Source organism: Oncorhynchus tshawytscha, linkage group LG01, assembly GCF_018296145.1.
Source record: "Oncorhynchus tshawytscha isolate Ot180627B linkage group LG01, Otsh_v2.0, whole genome shotgun sequence".
In the NCBI taxonomy this organism is placed as follows: Eukaryota; Metazoa; Chordata; class Actinopteri; order Salmoniformes; family Salmonidae; genus Oncorhynchus; species Oncorhynchus tshawytscha.
This window is the reverse complement of record NC_056429.1, coordinates 35,357,297-35,384,742: the sequence shown is the minus strand read 5'-3', so window position 1 is coordinate 35,384,742 and position 27,446 is coordinate 35,357,297. Positions and strand designations below refer to the sequence as shown.

Genomic DNA, 27,446 nt, shown 5'->3' with positions numbered 1-27,446 from the left:
ATACTCCTAAAACACACACTCTAACACATATTGAACTCCTCAAACACACAAAGATAGCCCTGAAACTAGAATGAATGGATAAGTAGAGAATACGATAAACTCTTCTGTCATAAAGGACAGCATCAATGTGTATTAGAGAAGACAAAAGCAGACTAAACCTGGAAAATCTCTTCCCTCTCCCCACTACAGTACTGTTCTCTGTTGGTCTCTCTCCCTCCTTCTCTCTCCCCCTCCCGATTTCTCCCTCACACCCTCTCTGTCCCCTTCTCCACCTCTCTCTCTTTATTGTTCTCTATTTCTCCCTCTTTACACCCCTTGTATCTCTCTCCCCTCCATCACTCTCCCTTCTCACCCTCATTCTGTCCTGTCAAAGTTGGTTCTGCTCAAACTTTCTTTGTTTGTGTCCATGGCTCCTCTAGAGGGGTGCAGCTGCACGGTGATGGGAGCTGGGGGAGGGGAGAGATGAGGGAGGTGAGAAAGATGAGAGGAGCCAAAGGGATGGGGAGAACACACAACATAGACCAACCTATAAAGTCACACACACACACACAACCGGGGTCGGCTGCATCGCAAGGTATGACAACTGAGAGCCGGGCAGCAGAACGCCTGAGGTGAGTAGGGCGGAACGGTGCGTCATGGGAATGCTAGTGTTTGGGAACGGGTTTTTACAGGTTAACATGTTATTATATGATGTTTCCATGCATCGCCTTGGGTTGATTATCTGGATACTTTTTTGATATGGTGCATTTCAGATTTTAAAAAATTGATATAATTATTTAAGTGGGCTTGTCTGGTGTGTTTGATGATTGGTCTGTCTGAGATAAAGGCCTATACAGTGTTTGTGAAGCTTTGATTGCTTATCACGAGTCAGAGGAATTTGACACTGTGTTCCTTTGAATGTTTTTGTTTGTATTTATTTTTACACCCGTTAGAATAGGCTACATTCCAATGAAAATGTTATTTGCTTTTGGTGTAAATATAATTTTGTTATAGATTTGAAGGACAATGTATGGTTGCTCAATGTTAGTCAATTATGAACAATTCTGATCTCTTGGTACAATGCGAATTTCTTGAGAAGAAGCCTATGTATCCCTCAATCGAAATAGTCTTGCAATTAAAAATAAACATGAATTATATTAATTTGATTGAAGTATGTATGGTTAATTATTTTAAAAATCTATATATGAGTACATATTGAATATGGACAAATATGCCACTTGTTGCACTCTTTATGACATGTAGCCTAATGCACCTATCACTTCGAGTTATGCTTTACCTGCTGTCATCCTGCTGCCATAGCAATGGCAACCCTAATTAGCCTACCCTATAATTGTCATCTTTATTTTTTGATTCATTAGGCTTATTGTGGTGGTTTTAGGTTGTTACCTTGCATCACAAATGGCAACCCATTGGCTGTATTTACACAGGCAGCCCAATTCTAACATTGGTTCCACTAAATGCTCTTTTGACCAATCACATCAAATCTTTTCACGTCAGCTTTTTTACAGAGCTAATCTGATTGGTCAAAAGTCCTAAAGCAATGGGACTCCCTAAATCTTTCTCAGATTATTACCAATCTCACAAATTATGACTCCAAACACCCAGGAAATGTTATCCTCACAAATAATCCTCATAGGTATCAGTCTGGTGTTTTCTGTAATGACCTTCGTGATCACTGTTTTACAGCCTGTGTTCGTAATGGCTGCTTAGTGAAATGACCTGTCCTGATTTAAAACTTTCATGAGCAATCCTTCCTTCATGACCTGGCCTCTATAAATTGGTATAGAATCAGCTTGATCCCTCTGTCGAAGACACTTGGACCTTCTTTTTTATATTTTCAGTAATATTGTTAACAAACACGCCCCATAAAGAAAATTAGAATTAGAAACAGGTTCAGCCACAGGTTCGACCGTGATCTTGCAGAGTTACTCCACCTCAAGAATTGCATTCGGCGAAAGGCTAGGCACACGCATACTCAGGCTGGCTGGCTCTCATTCAGGCAAATGAGAAATAAGTGCACTCAGGCTATACGGAAGGCCAACGTTAGTTACTTTAAGGAGCAGACTCTGTGGGTCTAACCCCAAAAAGTTCTGGAAAATGGTTAAAGACCTGGAGAATAAACCCTCCTCCTAACAGCTGTCCTTTAAAGTTGATGATGTGGTTGTTACTGACAAGAAGCACATGGCTGAGCTCTTTAATCATCACTTCATAAAGTCAGGATTCCTATTTGACTCAGCCGTGCCTGCTTGCCGTCCAATATTTCCTCATCTCCCACCCCTTCTAATGCGACTATTCCAGACACTTCTCCCTCTTTTTCCCTTGGCCCGCTACAAAGTTTCATCCTGCAGGCAGTCACTGATTCCGAGGTGCTAAAGGAGCTCCTTAAACTTGACCCCCAAAAAGCATCTGGATCAGATGGCTTAGACCCTTCCTTCATCAAAGTTGCTGCCTCTATCATCGCCAAGCCTATCTCAGACCTTTTTTAACCTGTATATCCTCTCTTGGGAGGTTCCTATTGGTTGCAAGGTAGCCACTGTTCGTCCTTTCTTTAAAGGGAGAGATCAAGCTGATCCTAACTGTTATAGGCCTATTTCTAACTTGCCCTGTTTATCAAAAGTGTTGGAAAAACTTGTCAATAATAAACTGACTCGCTTTCTTGATGTCTATAGTATTCTCTCTAGTATGCAATCTGGTTTCCGCTCAGGTTATGGCTGTGTCACTGCAACCTTAAAGGTCCTCAATGATGTCATCATTGCCCTTGAATCTAAGCACTGTGTGCTGCTATTTTTGTTGGCTTGGCCAAAGCTTTTGATACGGTAGACCATTCCATTCTTGTGGGCCAGCTAAGGAGTAACGGTGTCTCTAAGGGGTCTTCGGCCTGGTTTGCTAACTACCTCTCTCAAGGAGTGCAGCAGTGTATAAAGTCAAAACATCTGCTGTCTCAGCCACTGACTGTCCCCAAGGGTGTACCCCAAGGCTCGATCCTAGGCCCTATGCTCTTCTCAATTTACATCAACAACATAGCTCAGGCAGTAGGAAGCTCTCTCATCCATTTATATGCGGATGATACAGTCTTATACTCAGGTGGCCCCTCCCCAGATTTTGTGTTAACTTCTTGCGTCGAGCAATCCCGTATCCGGGAGTGTAATCATAGCCTCAAGCTCATTACCATAACGCAACGTTAACTATTCATGAAAATCGCAAATGAAATGAAAGAAATATATTCACTCACAAGCTTAGCCTTTTGTGAACAACACTGTCATCTCAGATTTTCAAAATATGCTTTTCAACCATAGCTACACAAACATTTGTGTAAGAGTATTGATAGCTAGCATAGCATTAAGCCTAGCATTCAGCAGGCAACATTTTCACAAAAACAAGAAAAGCATTCAAATAAAATAATTTACCTTTGAAGAACTTTGGATGTTTTCAATGAGGAGACTCTCAGTTAGATTGCAAATGTTCAGTTTTTCCAAAAATATTATTTGTGTAGGAGAAATCGCTCTGTTTTGTTCATCACGTTTGGCCAAGAAAAAAACGAAAATTCAGTCATTACAACGCCAAACTTTTTTCCAAATTAACTCCATAATATCGACAGAAACATGGCAAACGTTGTTTAGAATCAATCCTCAAGGTGTTTTTCACATATCTATTCGATTATAAATCATTCGTGGCAGTTGGGTTTCTCCTCGGAAGCAAATGGAAAAATACACACAGCTGGAGATTACGCAATAATTGCGACGGAGGACACCAAGCGAGCACCTGGTAGATGTAGTGTAAAATGGTCAATCTTCCAATGATATGCCTACAAATACGTCACAATGCTGCAAACACCTTGGGGAAACGACAGAAAGTGTAAGCTCATTCCTGGCGCATTCACAGCCATATAAGGAGACATTGGAACACAGCGCCTTCAAAATCTGGGGCATTTCCTGTTTGAAATTTCATCTTGGTTTCGCCTTTAGCATCAGTTCTGTGGCACTCACAGATAATATATTTGCAGTTTTGGAAACATCAGAGTGTTTTCTTTCCAAAGCTGTCAATTATATGCATAGTCGAGCATCTTTTCGTGACAAAATATCTTGTTTAAAACGGGAACGTTTTTTTATCCAAAAATTAAAAGAGCGCCCCCTATATCGAAGAAGTTAAACACTCTACAACAAAGCTTTCTCTGCCCTTAACCTTGTTCTGAACACCTCCAAACCAAAGGTCATGCGGTTTGGTAAGAAGAATGCCCCTCTCCCCACAGGTTTGATTACTACCTCTGAGGGTTTAGAGCTTGAAGTAGTCCCCTCATACAAGTACTTGGGAGTATGGCTACACTTCTAGACTGTACTGTGCACTGTCCTTTTCTCAGCACATATCAAAGCTGCAGGCTAAAGTTAAATCTAGACTTGGTTTCCTCTATCGTAATCGCTCCTCTTTCACCCCAGCTGCCAAACTAATACTGAGTCAGATGACCATCCTACCCATGCTAGATTACGGAGACGTAATTTATAGATCAGAAGGTCAGAGTGCTCTCGAGCGGCTAGATGTTCTTTGCCATTTGGCCATCAGATTAGCCACCAATGCTCCTTATAGGACACATCACTGCACTCTATACTGGTCATCTGGTCATCTCTGTATACCCTGGTCCTCTCTGTATGCCTCTTAGGCCTCATTCCCCCCTATCTGAGAAATTTACTGCAGCCCTCATCCGCCACATACAACACCGTTCTGCCAGTCATATTCTGTTAAAGGTCCCCAAAGCACACACATCCCTGGGTCGCTCGTCTTTTCAGTTCGCTGCGAGCAGTGAGCCATGCTATGTTGTTGTCTTAGGTCTCTCTTTATGTAGTGTTGTGCTGTCGCTCTTGTCATGATGTGTGTTTTGTCCTATATTTTTATTTAATGTATTTCGATTTTTAATCCCAGCCCCCATACGCGCAGGAAGTCTTTTGCCTTTTGGTAGGCTGTCATTGTAAATAAGAATTTGTTCGTATCTGACTTGCCTAGTGAAATAAATGTTGTTTTTTATAAGAACATTTTGTGTTTAATTGAGCTGCTTGTGTAAAGACAGTCGAATTAGTTTACAAACATTCTAGTCCCGTTTAGTTCAGTTAAAAGAGCATGCCACTTGCAACACCATGGCTGTGGGTTCAATTACTACAGGGAACCAGTATGAAAATGTAGGCACTCACTACTGTAAGTTACTCTGGATAAGAGCATCTGCTAAATGACCCAAATGTAATAGTATTTAGAAACAATTGGTGTATTGTATGGTTGTCACTGTTGTTTCATTAGGCCAGTTGTTTCTTTAGTTATAGACCACCCTCTGCCCCAGTTGTTCCCTGGACACCATATGTGAATTGATTGCCGCCCATCTATCTTCAGAGCTCGTGCAGCTAGGTGACCTAAACTGGGACATGCTTAACACCCCGGCCATCCTACAATCTAAGCTTGATGCCCTCAATCTCACACAAATTATCAATGAACCCACCAGGTACAACCCCAAATCTGTAATCACGGGCACCCTCATAGATATCATCCTTACCAACTTGCCCTCCAAATACACCTCTACTGTTTTCAACAAAGCTTTTGACTGTCAATCACCACATTCTTATCGACAGACTCAACAGCCTTGGTTTCTCAAAATATTGCCTCGCCTGGTTCACCAACTACTTCTCTGATAGAATTCAGTGTGTCAAATCGGAGGGCTTGTTGTCCGGACCTCTGGCAGTCTCTATGGGGGTGCCACAGGGTTCAATTCTCGGGCCGACTCTCTTCTCTGTATTCATCAATGATGTTGCTCTTGCTGCTGGTGATTCTCTGATCCACCTCTACGCAGATGACACCATTCTGTATACCTCTTGCCCTTCTTGGACACTTTGTTAACTAACCTCCAGACGAGCTTCAGTGCCATACAACTCTCCTTCCATGGCCTCCAACTGCTCTTGAATGCAAGTAAACTAAATTAATGCTCTTCAACCGATCGCTGCCCGCACTTGGCCGCCCGTCCAGCATCACTATTGTGGACAACTACAAATACCTAGGTGTCTGGTTAGACTGTAAGCTCTCCTTCCAAACTCACATTAAGCATCTCCAATCCAAAATTATATCTAGAATCAGCTTACTATTTCACAACAAAGCATCCTTCACACATGCTGCCAAACATACCCTCGTAAAACTGACCATCCTACCGATTCTCAACTTCAGCAATGTCATTTACAACAGTGCCATCCATTTTGTCACCAAAGCCCCATATACTACCCACCACTCCGACCTGTACACTCTCGTTGGCTGGCCCTCGCTTCATACTTGTCGTCAAACCCACTGGCTCCAGGTCATCCTGGAATGGAGTCAGCAGGAGCAACAGCCACTCCCCTCCCATCGATGGAAGAGAGGGTTCTACATCACACCACCGTTCTCCATCGGATTGGAACGGCGATGGATCTGGTGATGGAGAGAATGGACCGATGGGAGAGAAGCGGTTTCCTCTCTCCACCTTCGGCCCCTCCTCCTCAGGACTCCCCATCTCCCGACTCCAGCACCCTCCGTCTTACGCTCCCAAGGGTCTATGATGGAACGGCAGCAGGGTGCCAGGGTTCTTACTCCAGCTAGGACTGTACCTGGCCACCGTCAGACCTACTCCCTCGGGAGCGGAGAGGGTGAATGTCCTCATTTCCTGCCTCACGGGTCGTGCTCTGGAGTGGGCAAATGCAGTTTGGAATGGCCCAGACTCAGCGAAGGAGCACTACCCCGAGTTTTCTCGCCGTTTCCGCGCCGTGTTTGACCATCCTCCAGATGGCCGAGCGGCGGGAGAACGACTATTCCATCTCCGGCAGGAGAAAAGGAGCGCCCAGGATTACGCGTTGGAGTTCCGTACCTTGGCAGCAGGATCCGGGTGGAACGACAGGGCCCTTATCGACCACTACAGGTGTAGTCTCCGGGAGGACGTCCGCAGGGAGCTAGCGTGTCGGGACACCGCTCTTTCCTTGGATGAGCTAATTGACATGTCCATCCGACTGGACAATCTGCTGGCGGCCCGCGGGCGTTCGGAGAGGGTCCTGTGTGTTCCACCACCCAGCACCTCCACTCCTGTTCCGATGGAGTTGGGAGGGGCTTTGCCGAGGGGTACCGGAGGAGGAGGCTCCCTCTGCACCAACTGTGGTCGGAGAGGACACACGGCCGATCGGTGCTGGGGGTCCGTCTGGGAGTCGAGATGGCAGGCGGAACATTTCTCGATCACCCCAGGTGAGTCAGCACCAAACTCACCCAGAACCCCTGTTGGTCACATGTTTGTCTTGATTTTTTTTTTTTTTCTTAACTTTTTCCCCTCTTCCCAGCATAGGGCGCTAGTCGATTCAGGCGCAGCTGGGAACTTTATGGATCGCGGACTTGCTATTAAATTAGGTGTTCCGCTTGTGCCGATAGATTCTCCCTTTCCCGTGCACTCCCTAGATAGCCGGCCATTAGGGTCAGGGGTGGTCAGGGAGACCACAATCCCACTGGACATGGTAACGCAGGGGAATCATAGGGAGCGTATCAGTCTCTATATTATTGATTCGCCTGCGTTTCCAGTGGTGTTGGGGATTCCCTGGCTGGCCCGGCACAATCCTAAAATTTTGTGGAGACAGGGGTTCTCCAGGGGTGGTCAGAGGAGTGTTCTGGAAGGTGTCTGGGAGTTTCCGTCGGTGCCACCTCGGTGGAAAGTCCAGACCAGGGTCCCACAGTGTGCATTCCCCGAGTATGCCGATTTGGCAATCGCTTTTAGTAAAAAGAAGGCGACTAAATTACCACCACATCGACCGGGAAGGGATTGTACGATAGATCTCCATGTAAACGCTGCGCTTCCCAAGAGTCACGTGTACCCATTGTCCCAAGAGGAGACGTTGGCTATGGAGACATATATCACGGAGTCTCTGGGACAGGGGTACATTCGGCCCTCCATTTCACCCGTCTCCTCGAGTTTCTTTTTGTGAAGAAAAAGGAGGGAGGTTTGCGTCCTTGTATTGATTATAGAGGTCTAAATGCCATCACAGTGGGGTTCAGCTACCCACTACCTCTCATTGCTACGGCAGTGGAATCCTTTCAGGGAGCGCAGTTCTTCACAAAATTGGATCTCAGGAGCGCGTATAGCCTGGTGCGTATTCGGAAGGGAGACGAGTGGAAAACTGCATTTAGTACCACATCGGGCCACTATGAGTACCGCGTCATGCCGTATGGGTTAAAAAATGCTCCAGCCATTTTTCAATCCTTTGTAGACGATATTCTCAGGGACCTGCACGGGCAGGGAGTGGTTGTTTATATCGATGACATTCTGATCTACTCAGCCACTCACGCCGCGCATGTGTCTCTGGTACGCAAGGTGCTTGGTAGACTGCTGGAGCATGACCTATACGTCAAGGCTGAGAGGTGTGTGTTCTCCAAACGAGCCGTCTCCTTTCTGGGTTATCGCATTTCCACCTCGGGGTGGAGATGGAGGGTGACCGCAGTAAGGCTGTGCGTAATTGGCCGACTCCAACCACGGTAAAATAGGTGCAGCGGTTTTTGGGTTTTTCCAACTACTACCGGAGGTTTATCCGGGGTTTTGGCCAGGTAGCGGCTCCAATTACCTCACTGCTAAAGGGGGCCCGGTGCGGTTGCAGTGGTCAGCGGAGGCGGACAGAGCTTTCAACAGGTTGAAGGCGCTGTTCACGGATGCACCCGTGTTGGCGCATCCGGACCCCTCTCTAGCATTCATAGTGGAGGTGGACGCGTCCGAGGCTGGGGTGGGTGCCGTGCTATCACAGCGCTCGGGTACGCCACCAAAACTCCGCTCCTGTGCTTTCTTCTCCAGTAAGCTCAGCCCAGCGGAGCGTAACTATGATGTGGGGGACCGGGAGTTGTTAGCGGTGGTCAGGGCTCTGAAGGTGTGGAGACACTGGCTTGAGGAGGCTAAGCACCCCTTTCTCATCTGGACCGACCACCAGAATCTGGAGTATATTCGGGCAGCTAGGAGACTGAACCCGCGGCAGGCAAGGTGGGCCATGTTTTTACTCGATTCCGGTTCACTTTATCATATAGACCAGGCTCCCAGAACGTGAAGGCGGACGCACTGTCCCGCTTTTACGACACGGAGGATAGGTCCACCGAACCTACTCCCATCCTTCCGGCCTCAAAGCTGATGGCACCGGTGGTATGGGAGGTGGACTCGGACATCGAGCGGGCGTTACGGGCTGAACCAGCGCCTCCTCAGTGTCCGGCGGGGCGGAGGTACGTGCCGCTTGGTGTTCGGGACCAACTGATTCGGTGGGCTCACGTCCTACCCTCCTCGGGTCACCCTGGGGTGAGGAGGACAGTAGGGAGCCTTCGGGGAAGGTATTGGTGGCCTACCTTGGCTAAGGACGTTAAGGTTTATGTCTCCTCCTGTTCGGTATGCGCCCAGAGTAAGGCTCCTAGGCACCTTCCTAGAGGGAAGTTACAACCCCTCCCCGTTCCACAACGGCCATGGTCACATCTATCCGTAGATTTCCTGACCGACCTTCCCCTGTCTCAGGGCAACACCACGGTTCTGGTGATTGTGGATCGGTTCTCTAAGTCCTGCCGTCTCCTCCCGTTGCCCGGTATCCCAACGGCCCTACAGACTGCGGAGGCATTATTCACCCACGTCTTCCGGCACTACGGGGTGCCGGAGGACATCGTTTCTGATCGGGGTCCCCAGTTCACGTCCCGAGTATGGAGGGCGTTCATGGAGCGCGTCTGGGGGTCTCGGTCAGCCTGACCTCCGGTTATCACCCTGAAAGTAATGGGCAGGTGGAGAGAGTAAACCAGGAGGTGGGTAGGTTTCTGTGGTCGTACTGCCAGGACCGGCCAGGGGAGTGGGCGAGATACATCCCCTGGGCGGAAATGGCCCAGAACTCATTGCGCCACTCCTCTACTAATGTGTCCCCCTTTCAGTGTGTGTTGGGGTACCAGCCGGTCCTGGCACCGTGGCATCCGAGCCAGACCGAGGCTCCTGCGGTGGAGGAATGGGTGCAGCGCTCCAAAGAAACCTGGAGGGCCGTCCAGGAATCCCTTCAACAGGCTAGTGGACGGCAGAAAAGGAGTGCTGACCGCCACCGCAGTGAGGCCCCGTGTTTGTACCAGGGGACAGGGTCTGGCTCTCGACCCGAAACCTGCCCCTCCGCGTGCCCTGCCGGAAGCTTGGGCCGCAGTGTGTAGGGCCGTTCAAAGTCCTGAGGAGAATAAACGAGGTGTGTTATCGATTACAACTCCCTTCCTATTATCGTATTAACCCCTCGTTTCATGTGTCTCTCCTCAGGCCGGTGGTAGCTGGTCCCCTACAGGACGGTGAGGTGCTGGAGGTCCCTCCTCCCCCTCTGGACATCGAGGGGTCCCCGGCGTATAAGATACGGGCCATTCTGGACTCGAGACGCCGGGTGAGGGGCCTGCAGTACCTCGTGGACTGGGAGGGGTACGGTCCGGAGGAGAGGTGCTGGGTACCCACCAGGGACATTTTGGATCCGTCGATGTTGAGGGATTTCCATCGCCACCATCCGGATCGCCCTGCGCCTCGTCCTCCGGGTCGACCTCGAGGCCGGTGTCGGCGCGCTGCGGGAGCCACGCGTCAAGGGGTGGGTACTGTCACGACTCCGACCGAAGGACACTCCCCTTCCCGTTCAGGTGGCGCTCGGCGGTCGTCATCGCCGGCCTACTAGCTGCTACTGATTATTTCCTCCCCCTCCTTATGTGTTGATTGTGTGCACCTGTTTTGAGTTAGGTAGTAGGCTTTATTAGTCAGCCGGCCCGCAGGGTTCCTTGTGCGGGATTAATTATTGTGATCGTCTGTTTGGTGTACTTATGTGCACGTCTATTTGGGTTTTGTGTTTTCCCATTTTGTGGGTTTTCCCTGGACGGTTTAAGTCCCCCTGTTTGGGGCATTTGTTTGTTCAGTACGCCCTGTGTTTTTGTGAGGGTTGGCTTATGTTCAGCGTTTGTGTCAGTGCATTAAAATAGCACTCCCCTGAACTCTCTGCTTCCTGCGCCTGACTCCTCACCCACTACACTCAGACCGTTACACCATCCAACTACCTCATCCCCATACTGTATTTATTTATCTTGCTCCTTTGCACCCCAGTATCTCCACTTGCACATTCATCTTCTGCACATCTACCATTCCAGTGTTTAATTGCTATAATGTAATTACTTCGCCACCATGGCCTATTTATTGCCTTACCTCCCTTATCCTACCTCATTTGAACATACTGTGTATAGATGTGTTATCACAGTTGCAGCCAACAGTATTTTTCTGTGACAAAACATTTCTGGGGGCATTCTGTCATTACACACAGGTGTTGGGAGCATGCAGATATCTAATAGCACAGGTGGTCCCTCTGTCTTCCCTCTGTCTTCCGTAAAAACACGCTTTAACATGGAGATATGGCCATGTGGTAACACTAACCCTGACCCCATAAAGGTGTGTATCAATTTAACGTTTTGTTTTTTGAAAATGGTTTCTCGCTGATATGAAAGATAAAGTCCTAATGCTTCCAAAAACCGTACCGTATGATATGCGTGTTAAACCCCTGTCCAGTAGGTCTTAGCCAGGGATGGGCAAACGGTGGCCTGTGGCCCAGCTCTTGAAGGCCCTCAGACCAATTTAAAATAGTTTGTTTTGTCTGAGTCTCAACTTACGAGGTCAAATAGTAGAATACTATTGTGCATCAACAGTTGTTCTCTTGTTATGTCAATTCACTGATAGTCACACAATTAGCCCATGCCAGCTAAAATGTTTTAGGTTGGTAATTTAGTCTACCAGCCTGCTATCTAAACTTGTAGTTATCAAGGCCATTGATTTTTGCATTAAATTAACTCTAAAACTAAAACATTTGCATAATTTTAGTTAGGTATAAAACAAATATTTGTAATAATTATTTGATGAAACATTGAATTTGGCCTCAAATGCTATAGCCCATAGAAATGCATTGAATAACACATTTGTACACAGACAGTCAAAAAATAAATCATAAGGAACAAGGATTTTAAACTAGTTAGGGATAGGCGGGACGCAAATGTCTCAACTGGCCAATTGCCAGGGAAAATGCAGAGCGCCAGATTCAAATAAAATACTATAAAATTCAAACTTTCATTAAATCACACATGTAAGATACTCAATTAAAGCTACACTCGTTGTGAATGCAGCCAACATGTCAGATCTTTAAAATGCTTTTCGGCAAAAGCAAAAGAAGCTATTATCTGATAGCCTGCTCCATCTGTAACAGCAGTAAACAAAGGAGTTAGCATATTTCAACCCTGCAGGCGCTACACAAAACACTGAAATAAAATATAAAACATGCATTACCTTTGACAAGCTTCTTTTGTTGGCACTCCAATATGTCCCATAAACATCACAATTGGTCCTTTTGTTCGATTAATTCCATCCATATATATCCAAAATATCCATTTAAAAAGCACGTTTGATCCAGAAAAAAAACAGCTTACAAAAAATGTGACGTCACTACAAAATATTTCAAAAGTTGCCTATAAACTTTGCCAAAATATTTCAAACTACTTTTGTAATAAAACTTTCGGTATTTTTAAACGTTAATAATCGATCAAATTGTAGACGGGGCAATCTGTGTTCAATACAGGAATGAAAACAAACCAGCGCCACTTTTCACGTCTTGCGCAACTCACAAAAGTGTACCCAGTTCCTAGTTGGCCTACTTCTTCATTGCACAAAGGAATAACCTCAACCAAATTCCAAAGACTGGTGACATCCAATGGAAGCGGTAGGAACTGAAAACAGGTTCCTAAGAAATATCCCTTTGCAATAACAGGTCAGGAAACAGAGAGAGGCAAAAAAAATAATCTGAACAGTTAGTCCTCTGAGTTTTGCCTGCTACATAAGTTATGTTATACTCACAGTCATGATTCAAACAGTTTTAGAAACTTCAGAGTGTTTCCTATCCAAATCTATGAATAATGTGCATATCTTATATTCTTGGGATGAGTAGCAGGAAGTTGAAATTGGGCACGCTATTTATCCAAAAGTGAAAATTCTGCCCCCTAGCCCCAAGAGGTTGTCTGTCCTATATCTGAGAGATATAAGAAAACAGGAGAAATATATATATATGTTTAGACCCATGTCTGGTCACCTTATTTATGACACATTTGACCCCCTATGCACTTTTAGCAAATGTTACAGCCTGGTACTAGGTTACCTTCGGAGCTTGTGTGCATTGTAGCGCAGAACAACTTACAGACAGTTTCATTATAATTGTCTTGTCCGGATGCTCTCATGTAGAATACGCTTTAATAAGCACCATGATATGGAATAAGAGCAAACGTTATATCAGCGGAAAGAGGGCATTGAGCTGCAGCCACAACAAGAAAGGGCAAGTCTCTAGCGTAAACACACAGGGAGGTATTCAATATTAAAATGAATTTACCTTATGATGTATAAGTGCATCAATCGACTCTAGGGGGTTGTTCAGACTTAGCGTCTGGGCTCGTAACATAACTCCCCCGTATAGAAGATGCCTTCGTGTGTAATGTAATGGAACAGAGTCATGACCAAGGGCTACCTCGAGGGCTGACTGGGTTGGAAATGTGTGGTTAGACCTTTATTAATATCCTTAAAGCAGTGGTGTAAAATACTTCAGTAAAAATACAATTTAAGTAGTTTTTGTGGGTATCTGTACTTTACTTTTTTATTTATATATTTTTAGTAACTTTTACTTTTACTCCGCTACATTACAAAACAAAATAATATACTTTTTAATCCATACATTTTCTCAGACACCCAAAAATACGTGTTACATTTGTAATGCTTAACAGGACAGGTCAATTGCCAAATTCGCACTTATCAAGAGAACATCCCTGGTCATCCCTACTCCCTCTGATCTGGCTGACTCACTAAACACAAATGCTTCATTGTAAATGATGTCTGAGTGTTGGAGTGTGCCCCTGGCTAACAGTAAATACAATAAACACAATTCGTGACATCTGGTTTGATTAATATAAGGAATTTGAAATGATTTAGACTTTTACTTTTTTGATACTTAAGTATGTGTGCAATTACATTTACTTGTGATACTTAAGTATATTTAAAACCAAATATTTTTAGACTTTTACTCAAGTAGAATTTTACTCTTTCCCTTTCAATTGAATCATTTTCTATTAAGATATATTTACTTTTCTTCTCAAGTGTGACAATTGGGTACTTTTTCCACCACTGCCTTCAAGATCGCTTCCAAACTTCCAAACTCACTCACACGCACTTCTCCACAGCTCCAGACACACCATTCCCATGTAAGTAGTTACAATAGAGTACAAGGACAGGTTTTGATTACAATAGTTATGTCTCCGACTTGTGTCTGTGGCAGGTGCATGTGCTTTGGAATGTTGAAGTTTTAGATTTACTTGTTTTTATATGTAGCTTAGGTTATAGTTCGTGGGTAATATGCCATCACAAATAGGCTTACATTTGAGTGGAGATTATACCCGCGTTAATATTTCAGAAAATGTAAGGAGTGAAAGTTGCCGGTAAGTTAGTCTTTCATGGCCTATACTATTGGTTTATTGATAGATTTTCCGTTAAGTTTGTTTGATAGGGTAACCTATTTATTCCTTGGTGATATGGATTTATTTTCAGCCTACCTGCATTATTAGTTATTCTCACCACATACATTAATATAAAAGAATGTGTCCCTTTTGCAGCCTAATATATAACCTTGGTTATTTTTATAACGAAAATGGCATTGTATTATTTAGTTGTTTTATCTGTTGTGTTCTCTGTCCTGCCCATTTTGGTAGGCTTTGGTCTGCACCTCTCATTCTCATTCGGTGTGGGGGTTGTTTATCATCTCTCTCTTCTGCCCCCTTGCTTCTCTCCCATCTTGTGCTTCCCGGAATGTTGAGTGCGCAGAGCGAGCCAATCAAATGGAACTCATTTCCATAGGAATTACACGCAAATTAGAGCTAGAATGGCAGAGGAACTCGAAAGACTTCATGATGGACAGCGATGATCTGTCTGTTCCCTATCCAAACTGAGCAGTGTAGCCTATATCAGCAGTGAGGGGATGTTGATGGATATTTTTAAACTCCACGTGAGTGAAGCAGGAGGGCACCTGATTTCTCATTGTCTCCTTTCTCACACTGTTTTTGTTCCTCTCTCTCTCTCTCTCTCTCTCTCTCTCTCATTATCTCCCTCACTCTCTCATTATCTCCCTCACTCCTCTTCTTCATTATCTACCTCATCCTCTTTCCTCTCTCCCTCTCTGCAGGACGTGTTGGTCCCGGTGTGTGATTCCTTTCCGTGCCGAACAGTGCCTACCCATCTCTTTTCCTTCCTGGCCTGCTTGTTGCGCTAGTGACAGGATCATGGCTGCCTTCAAAGGGATCTGGACGCAGGAGTTTTGGCGTTGCGTCGGGGCGGAGTTCCTGGCCATGATGATCTTCGTGCTCCTCAGCCTGGGTTCCACCATCAACTGGGCGGTTGAGGAGGAGCATCCACCCCACCCTGACCTGGTCCTCATCTCCCTTTGCTTCGGACTCAGTATCGCCACCCTGGTCCAGTGCTTCGGACACATCAGCGGTGCTCATATTAACCCTGCGGTGACCACTGCCATGGTGGTGACCCGGAGACTCAGCCTGGCAAAGGCTGTGTTTTACCTGCTGGCCCAGTGTCTGGGGGCCGTGGTGGGGGCGGCTGTGCTCTACGGGGTTACTCCAGGCTCCGTCAGGGGCGAGTTGGGTGTCACATCAGTAAGGAGGAGGGGGGAGACTGACTCTGGACTTTAAATGTCACTGAATTAGTTGTCTTAAGTGTAGAATGAATATAAGTTGAGTGTGTAGAGTCTTTTGTCTGACAGCGAATTCTGTTGACTTATTATAGGGTATATTAGCTGTTTTCATCATCATTGAAGAGAAACTACACACTTTGAAAAAAGGTGCTATATCTAGAGCTTAAATATGTTATTTGGCTGGCCCCATAAACTAATCCAGTTGGCACAGATGTCAATTCAACGTCTATTTCACGTTGGTTCAACGTAGTTTCATTGAAATTACCTGGAAACAACATTGATTTAACTAGTGTGTGCACAGTGGGAATCCTTGAACCCTTTTTGGTTCCATGTAGAACCCTTTCCACGGAAAGTTTAGGAAATAGGGTGCCATTTGGGACCTTGTCCTCATGTCTTCTGTACGGGGATTACATCCTCTCCTGTTGGCTAACCAAGGTCATGTGACTCTCCCCAGGTAAACACCAGTATCTCCGTGGGTCACGCTCTGGTGATAGAATTCTTCATCACCTTTGAGCTCGTCTTCACCGTGTTCGCCACCTGTGACTCCAAACGCAGCGACCTGAAGGGCTCGGCTGCCCTGGCCATCGGCGTCTCTGTCTGCATTGGACACCTGTTTGCTGTGAGTAGTACCTCAGGTAGCCAAAATAGTTAGCAACACTTCATCAGTCAACAAGGAACACTAACCCTAACACTACCCCTACACCTACCCCTAAACCTAACTCTAGCCCTGCCCTCAACCCTAACCTGTTTTCAGCCATAGCTAGGGTTGCAAAGGGAGGGTATATTACTGATAACATTTCAAGTTTACCAGTAAACTATCAGAATTTTGATAGTTTTCAAGGTTTAGGGCAATTTTATCGCATGACATCTAGTGGCCATTTTTGGGTAGCATTTTTGGGTAGCTACTTCAGATTCTCTGGCCCTCTGTGTGGCCTTATTACATGTAAAATATATAAAATAATCAAGTATGATTAAAACATGTAATGACAAAGCTGTAAATCATAAATATAAAACATCAACTTAAGAATACCATTCATGAGCGTTTCAGCTTGAAATATGTTATTACACACTATATATATTTTACAATGTTAATTTGTCTTTGTGGGGGGGGACAAAATGGCGCCGTAGAGAGAACACGGTGTTTCAGCGAGCTCTCGTGGCATTCGTAAATTTATATTCTTACATTAATCTCCTAGCTTGAAAAAGTGGTAGAATTGGCTAAATAAGTTACCATATAATGAGTCTTGACGACTATTTCGCAAAAATCTCCGACAACATGCCCAATAGAACTACTAAAAAGTCGACCAAAACCACCACCCCACCACTACCTGACATGATGACTCCTTGCTGTCCCCAGTCCACCTGGCCATGCTGCTGCTCCAGTTTCAACTTCCACCTGACTGTGCTGCTGCTCCAGTTTCAACTGTTCTGCCTTATTATTATTCGACCATGCTGGTCATTTATGAACATTTGAACATCTTGGCCATGTTCTGTTATAATCTCCACCCGGCACAGCCAGAAGAGGACTGGCCACCCCACATAGCCTGGTTCCTCTCTAGGTTTCTTCCTAGGTTTTGGCCTTTCTAGGGAGTTTTTCCTAGCCACCGTGCTTCTACACCTGCATTGCTTGCTGTTTGGGGTTTTAGGCTGGGTTTCTGTACAGCACTTTGAGATATCAGCTGATGTACGAAGGGCTATATAAATAAATTTGATTTGATTTGATTTGATTTGGATGTGCATGAGGAGCTAGCTAACGTTAGCGAAGCTAACACCATTGCGGATCCAGGCACAATGGACCTGATGATTCAAAAGATGACTGATAACATTACTAAAGTGATCGATGCTAAGATAAGAACGGTCTTGGAAGCAATAGCAGGCCATTCAGCTGAAATACAGAGCGTTGTGAAACGTGTTGTTGAGGCGGAAGGAAGAATTGCTGCAGTGGAAACTTCAACTACATCTATGGACGCTAAGATAAAAGCACTTGAGAAACAGGTGCGCGAAATGGCGGAGCACATTGACGACTTGGATAATCGAGGACGCAGATGCAATATTCGTGTTGTGGGACTCCCGGAAAATTCTGAAGGGACACGTTCAGTAAAATTCTTTGAGGAATGGATCCCTGGCTACCTACAAATGGACACTAAGGCTGGTCGTGTGAAGCTGGACAGAGCCCATCGCTCTCAAGCACCGATACCCGGTCCCAATCAGCGCCCACGGCCGGTGGTTATAAAGTTCCACAACTTCACCGACAAGCAGCGCTTCATGGATGCGGCTAGAAACATCGGCTCTGATGGTAGTCAACATAAAGGTCCAAAGGTCTCATTCTTCAATGATTATTCCACAGCGGTTGTACGAAGACGCAAAGCGTTTGATGAGGCGAAGGCTCGACTCAGGAGAATGAAGATGGACTACGCACTGTTGTACCCGGCCACATTGAAGATTATGGTCAACGGATCACCTAAAAAGCTCTACACACCTGAAGAGGCTGCTGCGTTTATTGACTCTCTCGGGTAAATAACTTTGAGCTGCACCTCCACAGCATTGAATAACTTTGTTTATTTTTGGTTGAATCTGATCATGAAACAGTGGTGTGAGTCCTCACGTACTCCGGCTCAGTAATATTCGTATCTTTATTATTTTTCTTGCTAAAGTAATAGCCGCTATAGCTCAGGCTGAGATATGTGTTAATCCATATTCGTGCCCAGGCTTGGTTTTAGGTGGAAGAGCCTCAATCTTCTTCTATTGATTTTCTTTTCCATATATATAAAGGATGAGGCTATTGAGCGGCAATGCAGACTTAAGAGTCTACATTGGAGAGTTGAAATCCCCTGCATGTTAGCTAGTGGGAAAACCCCCTTTTGGATCTTTACATGTTTAATTTTTGGGTTTAGTATAGTTCGAGTTCAGGGTTCAAATTTTTTGAAACTCATTTGGATGATAAGGAGCACCTGAAATTACAACAAGGAGGGTTTGGTCAAGTGTTTTTCTCATCATTTACATCCAGAAGTAGAGGTGTAGCAATTCTGGTGAATAAGAACTTACCTCTTAAGGTCTTGAATTGTGTGAAAGATCAATTTGGTCGCTTTGTTATAATTAATGGTACTTTACAAGGGCAGAACATTTCCATAATGAATATTTACTTCCCCCCTGCTCACCCCCCTGATTTCCTCACTAAGGCATTTCTAGACTTTTCAGAATTAAACTCAGACACTGCAGTGGTTGGAGGAGATTTTAACTGCTTGTTGAACCCCCTTATTGATAGGTTTCCCAGTGGTATAGCTTCACTCTCTCCTCAAGCTAAGTCACTTAAAGTTATTTGTGATGATCTGGGGTATGCGGATGTCTGGAGAGCTTTTCATCCCTCCAACAGAGAGTTCACTTTTTCTCTGCACCTCATGGATGTCAGACTAGAATAGATTATTTTTTATGCCCAAGACGTCTTTGCAGTCTGTTTTATCCGCTAGGATAGGAAGCATAGTCATATCTGATCATGCTGAGGTGATTCTGGACATAAAACTCAACGGGGCATTCAATCGGTCAAGACCATACCATTAAAGACCATACATTCATCATATTTTATAACAGAGTTTAAAGCATTTTTCTCTATTAACTCTCAATCAACAGATAACCCCTCACTCCTTTGGGAGACCTGTAAAGCGTATGCCAGGGGTCTGATTATGTCATACACAGCTACTAAGAGACGGAAAAAGCGGGAAAAGCAAAAAATGTTAGAGGGTGAATTAGGAACTAAAGAGGACTACATTAAAACGCCCACTCCTGCCCTATTAAAGGAAATATCAGTCATTAGATCAACGTTAGACTCTCTAACACAGGACGCTGAAAAGAAAATGAGATTTGTCAGTCAAAAGCTATATGAACATGGCGATAAGCCAGGAAAGTACTTGGCATACCTAGCTAAAAAGAGGGCTGACTCTCAGTCAATTGCTACTATTACTGATTCTGATGGTAATCATTTATATGAAAATAAATTGATAAGTGACTCATTTAAGAAATTTTATACAAAACTTTATGCCTTAGAATTGCCAAAGGATGCACCCAAATTAATGGAGAACTTATTTTGTAAGATTGAGCTCCCTACTATCTCCGAAGAGCAGAGGTCCCTCCTTAATGCCCCTGTTACCAAGGAAGAGATAATGTTCGCAATTAAGAATCTGCAAAATGGTAAGGCCCCAGGACCAGACGGGTTTTGTAGTGAGTTCTATAAAGAGTTCCATGGCCTGATCCTTGAGCCATTGCGTGATATGTTTAACCACTCATTTTCAAATGACCAACTCCCTCAAACGCTGAGAGAAGCCAACATTTCACTTATTCTCAAAAGGGGAAAATGTCCAGAGTCTTGTTCCTCGTACAGACCAATTTCCCTTCTGAATGTGTATAGAAAATTGCTTTCTAAAATTCTAGCCACAAGATTAGAGGACTCACTGCCACTAATTGTGAAAGGAGACCAAACTGGCTTCATTAGGGGCCGTAAGTCATGCAACAACGTCAGGCGGCTTCTTAATGTAATTCAAGCCTACCAACAAAGTGCTGTGGATGGTCTTGTGTTCTCCCTAGATGCTGAGAAAGCATTTGATCGTGTGGAGTGGTCTTACCTATTATTTGCTCTAAATAAATTTGGTCTGGGGGACAACTTTATAAAATGGGTGAAAGTTTTATATGATGATCCTCAGGCTGCTGTCCTTACTAATGGGCTACGGTCAAATAGCTTCTCTATCCACAGAGGTACCAGACAGGGCTGTCCTTTATCCCCCCTCCTCTTTGCACTCGTTATGGAACCACTAGCCGAGGCCATCAGGGTAACGCCTGCTATACAGGGGCTGCTCATTGGTGATGTTCACCATAAAATAAGCTTGTATGCTGATGATGTCCTGATATTCATCTCTAGTCCCGAGACTTCAATTACATCTCTTATTAATATTATTGAATCATTCAGCGAATTCTCAGGCTACAAGATTAACCTTACTAAGTCAGAGGCTATGCCACTTGGTAGCCTACACTCTGTACCTAATACTTCTCCCCCTTCCCTTTTAAATGGTCTCCCTCAGGTTTCATGTATCTGGGTATATTTGTAACTCCTAAATTCCAGCTAATGTACAAAGCCAATTTTGTTCCCTTGTTTGATACAATAAGACAGGATCTGGAGCGCTGGAACTCTCTCCCGATTTCTTGGTTGGGTAGAATATCCCTCTTGAAAATGAACATTTTACCTAGACTACTTTACCCAATCCAAATGATCCCAGTATTACTCTCCAATAAGGTAATAAAGGATATAAATGGATGGCTAAGTTCCTTTATATGGAGTAAACGCAAGCCAAGACTTAAGATGGCAATATTGCAGCTGCCAAGTTCTATGGGCGGCTTGGACCTGCCCAATATCAGGTTCTATCAATGGTGTGCCCACCTTTGTTATATTTCTGACTGGATCACAAATGATGACTCCTCTATTTGGTTAGACATTGAGACTTCTCTTTCAAAATACCCCTTACAGGATCTTTTATTTTTCAGAAGTTTCAAGTCTGTAGAAGATCACTGCAATAATCCCGTTACACTTAACACACTCAAAGTATGGAGGTCAGTTCAATGCTTCCTGGGAAGGTCCAAACTAACCTCTGCTCTTACCCCAATTCTTAACAACCCAGATTTCAGTCCAGGATTGCTGGATGCCGGCTTTAACTTATGGCTTAATAAGGGCATACGCAGGCTAAATGACTTATTTGCTGATAAGATTTTGTTGTCATTTGAGCAGATGGTCGAGAAATATCGACTCCCAAAGCAGGACTTTTTCCGCTTCCTACAAGTAAGACATTATATTCTGAAGAGCACCACCTTAATTGGTAACCCTGATGTGTCTGTCATTGAAAGAATGCTTTTTGTCCCACAAAGGAAAATGTCTGTAAGTCTGTTTTATGATACTTTAAGGTCCTTTTCTGCTGTCAACACACAGAGGGTGAAACAAGTGTGGGAGAAAGAATTGTCTGTTACTATTGACGAAGAGATGTGGGAGGACATTTGGAGATATGCAAAAACAATATCTATATGTAACCGTACTAGAGCAATCCAATTAAGAATAATACACAGATTGCATATATCCCCAAATCGCAGACATGCTTTTAGCCCCACTTCCTCTTCCCCTCAGTGTCTTAAATGCAAAACTGATACAGGCACCCTAACACATTGCTTATGGTCATGTACCAAAATACAAAGATACTGGTCTGGTGTTCTGCAAGAAATTGAAAAGATCCTAGGGGTTGATCTAGAATTGGACCCAGTTTCTTTACTGTTAGGTCTCCCTAGTAGGCATGTTACTTCTGTCGTTAAAAGGAGGCTTTACAACATCCTTACCTTCGCAGCGAGGAAAAACATCCTTTTACAGTGGATTGGTGATAAGGTTCCTTCTATTAAAGATTGGCATAAGATACTATTTGAATGGGTGCCTCTGGAATATCTGACATGTACATTGCATTCTAAAACAGACCAGTTCTACAAAGTATGGGAACCTTATCTAAATTACCTAGAACCTGAGGTATCAGCTATTATGCTGCAAGGATTCTCTTAGAATGGCGGGGATCTATGTATTTCAGAACTACACTGTACGTTCCATGTGTGGAACCTAACCTCTTGGTTTAAACTGAGCTTTTTTGTTTAATTTCTGTTTGTAAGTTTGTTTAAAATGTATGTATTGAGAGACGCAATGATGGTGATGGGGTGAGAGAAGCACCGAGCGGGAAGAGGAAAATGGTGTACATATGTATGGGTGTGTATATGCGTGTGCGTGCGTGTATGTATGCGTATGTGTGTGTATATGCATGGGTATATGTATGTGTGTGTATGTATGTGTATGTATGTATGCGTATATATATGCACATAGATATGTGTAAGTGGGTGCTGTTTTTCTTGTTTTTGTTCTGTGTGCTTTGTCTCTGTTGTATCTCTTAATATGGGTGAAAATTGTGAAATTCCAATAAAAATACTGTTACAGAATTTGTCTTTGTAGTAAATGTTTTGGCACCAAAACAGACAGTAGTTAGAGTGTTTTCTCATTAGGCCACATTTTAAATTACATTTATTGTAATTTAGCAGACACTCTTATCCTGAGTGACTTAAAATTACTCAGCTATTAGTTATCAGCAAAGGCAGTGCTAGTAGGAAAAAGTCAAGTGTGAGTGTTAGTTCACAAACGGCAAAGGAGTTATTTTAAATTTTTTGCAGGGTGTGGGTGTTAGTGGGAGCAGCACAGGGGAACCCAAGAGCAGACTCAGACCAGAAAACAGGAATGAATGAACCAATATATTTATTGTAACAGGGAGAGATGAAGTGCAGATCCAGGGAAGTTCAGATGAGTTGTAGGAAACTAGATGTGGAGTCCTATATGAGTTTCTAGCTATTTTTGAAGCACATGTTGTGTCATAGAAACTAATATGTAACACTGTAAATTATAAAAGCTAAAAATGTTTATTGAAATTACAAAGTCATTTGTGGAATATTAGGTTTCGATTTTGTTGTCACTAGTTACCACAGCCACAAATTAAAAATAGCTTTATTTTGAAAATGCATGAAAACAAACGCTTTTTGGTCTTAATTTAAGGTTAGGGTTAGGTATACAGTTAGCAGTGTGGTTAAGGTTAGGGTTACATTGATGGTTAAATTTAACACCGGATCTTAAGAAGAGAAATAGTAGAAATAGGCAGGGTTTAGGTATAATTATGACTTTGTGGTTGTGGTAACTAGTGACGACCCCCCCCTTTTTTTTATCTCCTTTTCCTTTCTTTCTGTGCCCCCAATGTTTAGATATATTGGTTAAAGTTACCAGGTTGTGAGCTAGCTAGCCAATGAGGTAACATGACTGAAGAAAGTATAAACAAATGGTTTACAACGTCGACGCGCGAGTAGTTTTAGAACAGACCGGGACATGGTTTATGAATGTAAAATGTGATCCCTGCGATAGGAAGATAGAAATGTTGCGCCGGTGCTGTGCCGAAAAGCTCCCCCTGACAGAATTCTCCCTTCCCCTTCACGTTCTTCATTGCTGTGACTTGCTTGCTAGTTGAGATTTCTGCTCTTCACTCTGTTGTCAGTTTAGCCTACATTTCACTGATCTTAGTAGCAGAAAGCATTTTTGTCTGCAGTTTTCGGTTTGGCCATTTGTTTCAAGTAGATGTGGCGCTCTGGGCGAACCCCCCCTTCAGCGCCCGCCCCCGCCCGCACGGCTGGCCATGTTGACCGTACCTAAATCCGCAACTGATTTTGTATTAGTCTACAAAATAAATCTCTTTGCTAAAATTCGTCATCTCTCCCATGTCTTTTTCGACTAGCATTTTTGAAAGTGTAAGGATAATAATTCAGCCATAGTTGTTCTGAAATGTTTATTGCTTGCCAACATTTTACTCCCTCCTCTTTTTAATATAACACACATACATGAATGATTAATTTCGGTTGCCTATCCTGACGTGAAGTGTGTTCTATAGAAAGTATTTGATTCTGATGTGTGTCACAGAAAGTATTTGACTCTAGCTACAAAATTAAGGAAATTAGAAGGGGGGATTCTGGCAGGGGGGAGATTTTCGGCACAACACCTGTTAAATGAGTCAGATCTTTTGACCTTGTTGGGCTAGAAGCAAGCCGTTTCCTCTGTAGTAAGGATTCAACCTTCACACAAACAAATCTGCACTCGCTTGTTTCTCTAAAGCACTCGGAAACAACGGCACAGGGTAGCCTGATGATTACAATAATTATTATCTGGGTTATTTTTTCATTGTCCCAGTGCTCCCAAAATAAAACTTCTGGTCGCACATCAAAATATTTCGGCGCACTTTAGAGCCCTGCTATGGCGATTTCCTCTTGAACCATATGGTCTATCCATCCACTAGAAACTCATGGACAATATGGACACAGATATAAAACCGGAATACTACTGTATAGATGAAAACATTTTGAATAACACAAGTTGTTCAAGTATAAATTCTGAAAGTTACCATAGATTGCCATAGATTACCAGTTAATTACCAAAATTACTGAATGTTCCATTGCAACCCTAGCCATAGCCAGTGTAGGAGTCTGGTCATCCTATATCCATGATGGGTTGCCAAACTGGCCATGTTGCTACATGGGGCCAAATTAACCAGGGAAACTACACTACACAAGTCCTCGGGTTGGAATGTCTCAATTAGTGTATTTGTGTAATATCTCTATACTCTTCTGTTTAGATCCCCTTCACTGGTGCCAGTATGAACCCTGCTCGATCATTTGGACCTGCCATAGTCACCTGGAGCTGGGAGAACCACTGGGTGAGAGAGAACAAATGATACACTGTTATACAAGCTGTACACTCACTACTTTACATTGTAGCAAAGTGTCATTTCTTCAGTGTTGTCACATGAAAAGATATACTCAAATATTTACAAATATGTGAGGGGTGTACTCACTTTTGTGATATACTGTACATCATATACATCAAACACACTGCTATGCTCTCATACTGATGCCCCCATAGACACACAACACCGACACATACATACCCACACGGGTAAATACAGTATACTAATAGTTCTCCCTCTCTCATCTCAGGTGTACTGGGTAGGCCCAGTGCTGGGCGGTGTGACAGCCGCAACTCTGTATGAGTACTTGTTCTGTCCCGACCCTGAGCTGAAGAGACGTTATACTGAGGTCCTTTCCAAGACTGGCTTCACCTCCACCAAATATCGAGAGGTCCAGAGCAGCTTAAGGGTAGACCGTGACCAACTGGCCAAAGAACACCCCTTCACCGTGATGGATGTGGAGAGAGCTGAACAGAAGGAGAGGGAGACGTCAGGGGAGGTGCTCTCCTCTGTATGACTAGTGAGGTGCACTGGGAGAGAAGACCAGACCACTGTACAGTCCCTTAACCCATACCCTCCCCTCAAAGAGACTGACCTCTTATAGAGACTGATCTCTGCTGGACTGACATCTCTAATGCTGACCGACCTAAAGACTTTCTCTTATGACTGACTTGACCTCTTATGGAGACTTGCTATGCAAACTGACAGTCAAAGACTGTAGACTGAATATAGACACAACAATAGACTTGCCTTCTGTAGAGATATAGACAGACTTAACACATACAGCATACTTTGTATGTAGACACTTGCAATATAGACACAAACACAGACCAACCCCTAGATAACATACAGCAGTGGTCCTCCATTCTCAGTGTACGTGTTCAAATCTCCACCCTTTCAACTGGGTGCTCCTCTCTTTCTCTTCTTATCCTTTATGGCCTGAATGGTCGATATGAGATGTTTCTCTAATAGCTAAAAGATATTGATTTACTAATTTATGAGTTTATATGTATGTAACAGTGTTGCTTTCATCCCTCGCCTCACCCCAACCTGGGCTTGAACCAGGGACTCTCTGAACACATTGATGACAGTCACCTTAGAAACATCACGATCTACAGTTGAAGTCAGAAGTTTACATACACTTTGGATGGAGCCATTAGAACTCGTTTTTCAACCACTCCACTAATTTCTTGTTAACAAACTATAGTTTTGCCAAGTCGATTATGACATCTACTTTGTGCATGACACAAGTCATTTTTCCAATAATTGTTTACAGTCAGATTATTTAACATATAATTCACTGTATCCCAATTTCAGTGGGTCAGAAGTTTACATTCAATGAGTTGACTGTGCCTTTAAACAGCTTGGAAAATTCCAGAAAATGTTGTCATGGCTTTAGAAGCTTCTGATAGGGTAATTGACATAATTTGAGTCAATTGGAGGTGTACCTGTGGATGTTATTTCAAGGCCTACCTTCAAACTCAGTGCCTCTTTGCTTGACATCATGGGAAAATCAAAATAAATCAGCCAAGACCTCGGAAAAAAGATTGTAGACCTCCAGAAGACTGGTTCATCCTTGGGAGCAATTTCCAAAAGCTTGAAGGTACCACGTACAAGCAATAGTACGCAAGTATAAACACCATGGGACCACACAGCTGTCATATCGCTCAGGAACGAGACGCGCTCTGTCTCCTAGAGATGAACGTACTTTGGTGCAAAAAGTGCAAATCAATCACAGAACAACAGCAAAGGACCTTGTGAAGATGCTGGAGGAAAGAGGTACAAAAGTATCTTCATCCACAGTAAAATGAGTCCTATATCGACATAACCTTGGGGACAAAGATTGTACTTTTTGGAGAAATGTCCTCTGGTCTGATGAAACAAAAATAGAACTGTTTGGCAATAAATTACCATCTTTATGTTTGGAGGAAAAAGGGAGAGGCTTGAAAGCCGAAGAATACCACCCCAACCGTGAAACACTGTGGCAACATCATGTTGTGGGGGTGCTTTGCTGCAGGAGGGACTGGTGCACTTCACAAAATAGATGGCATCATGAGGGAGGAAAATTATGTGGATATATTGAAACAACATCTCAAGACATCAGTCAGGAAGTTAAAGCTTGGTCGCAAATGGGTCTTCCAAATGGACAATGACCCCAAGCATACTTCTAAAGTTGTGGCAAAATGGCCTAAGGACAATAAAGTCAAGGTATTGGAGTGGCCATCACAAAGCCCTGACCTCACTCCTATAGATAATTTGTGGGTAGAACTGAAAAAGCCTGTGTGAGTAAGGAGGCCTACAAACCTGACTCAGTTACACCAGCTCTGCCGTGAGGAATGGG

At 44.0% G+C, this 27,446-nt stretch overlaps 1 protein-coding gene across 1 annotated transcript; it reads left to right on the top strand.

Moving 5' to 3' along the window:
- The first annotated feature begins 508 nt into the window (after window positions 1–508).
- On the top strand, window positions 509–26,284 carry aqp4 (aquaporin 4). The gene is made up of 5 exons (XM_024413997.1): window positions 509–611; window positions 15,249–15,729; window positions 16,222–16,386; window positions 24,995–25,075; window positions 25,356–26,284. The coding sequence occupies exons 1-5, from the start codon at window positions 577–579 to the stop codon at window positions 25,620–25,622; spliced, it is 1,029 nt and encodes a 342-aa protein (XP_024269765.1). The 5' UTR covers window positions 509–576; the 3' UTR covers window positions 25,623–26,284.
- Window positions 26,285–27,446: the final 1,162 nt, after the last annotated feature.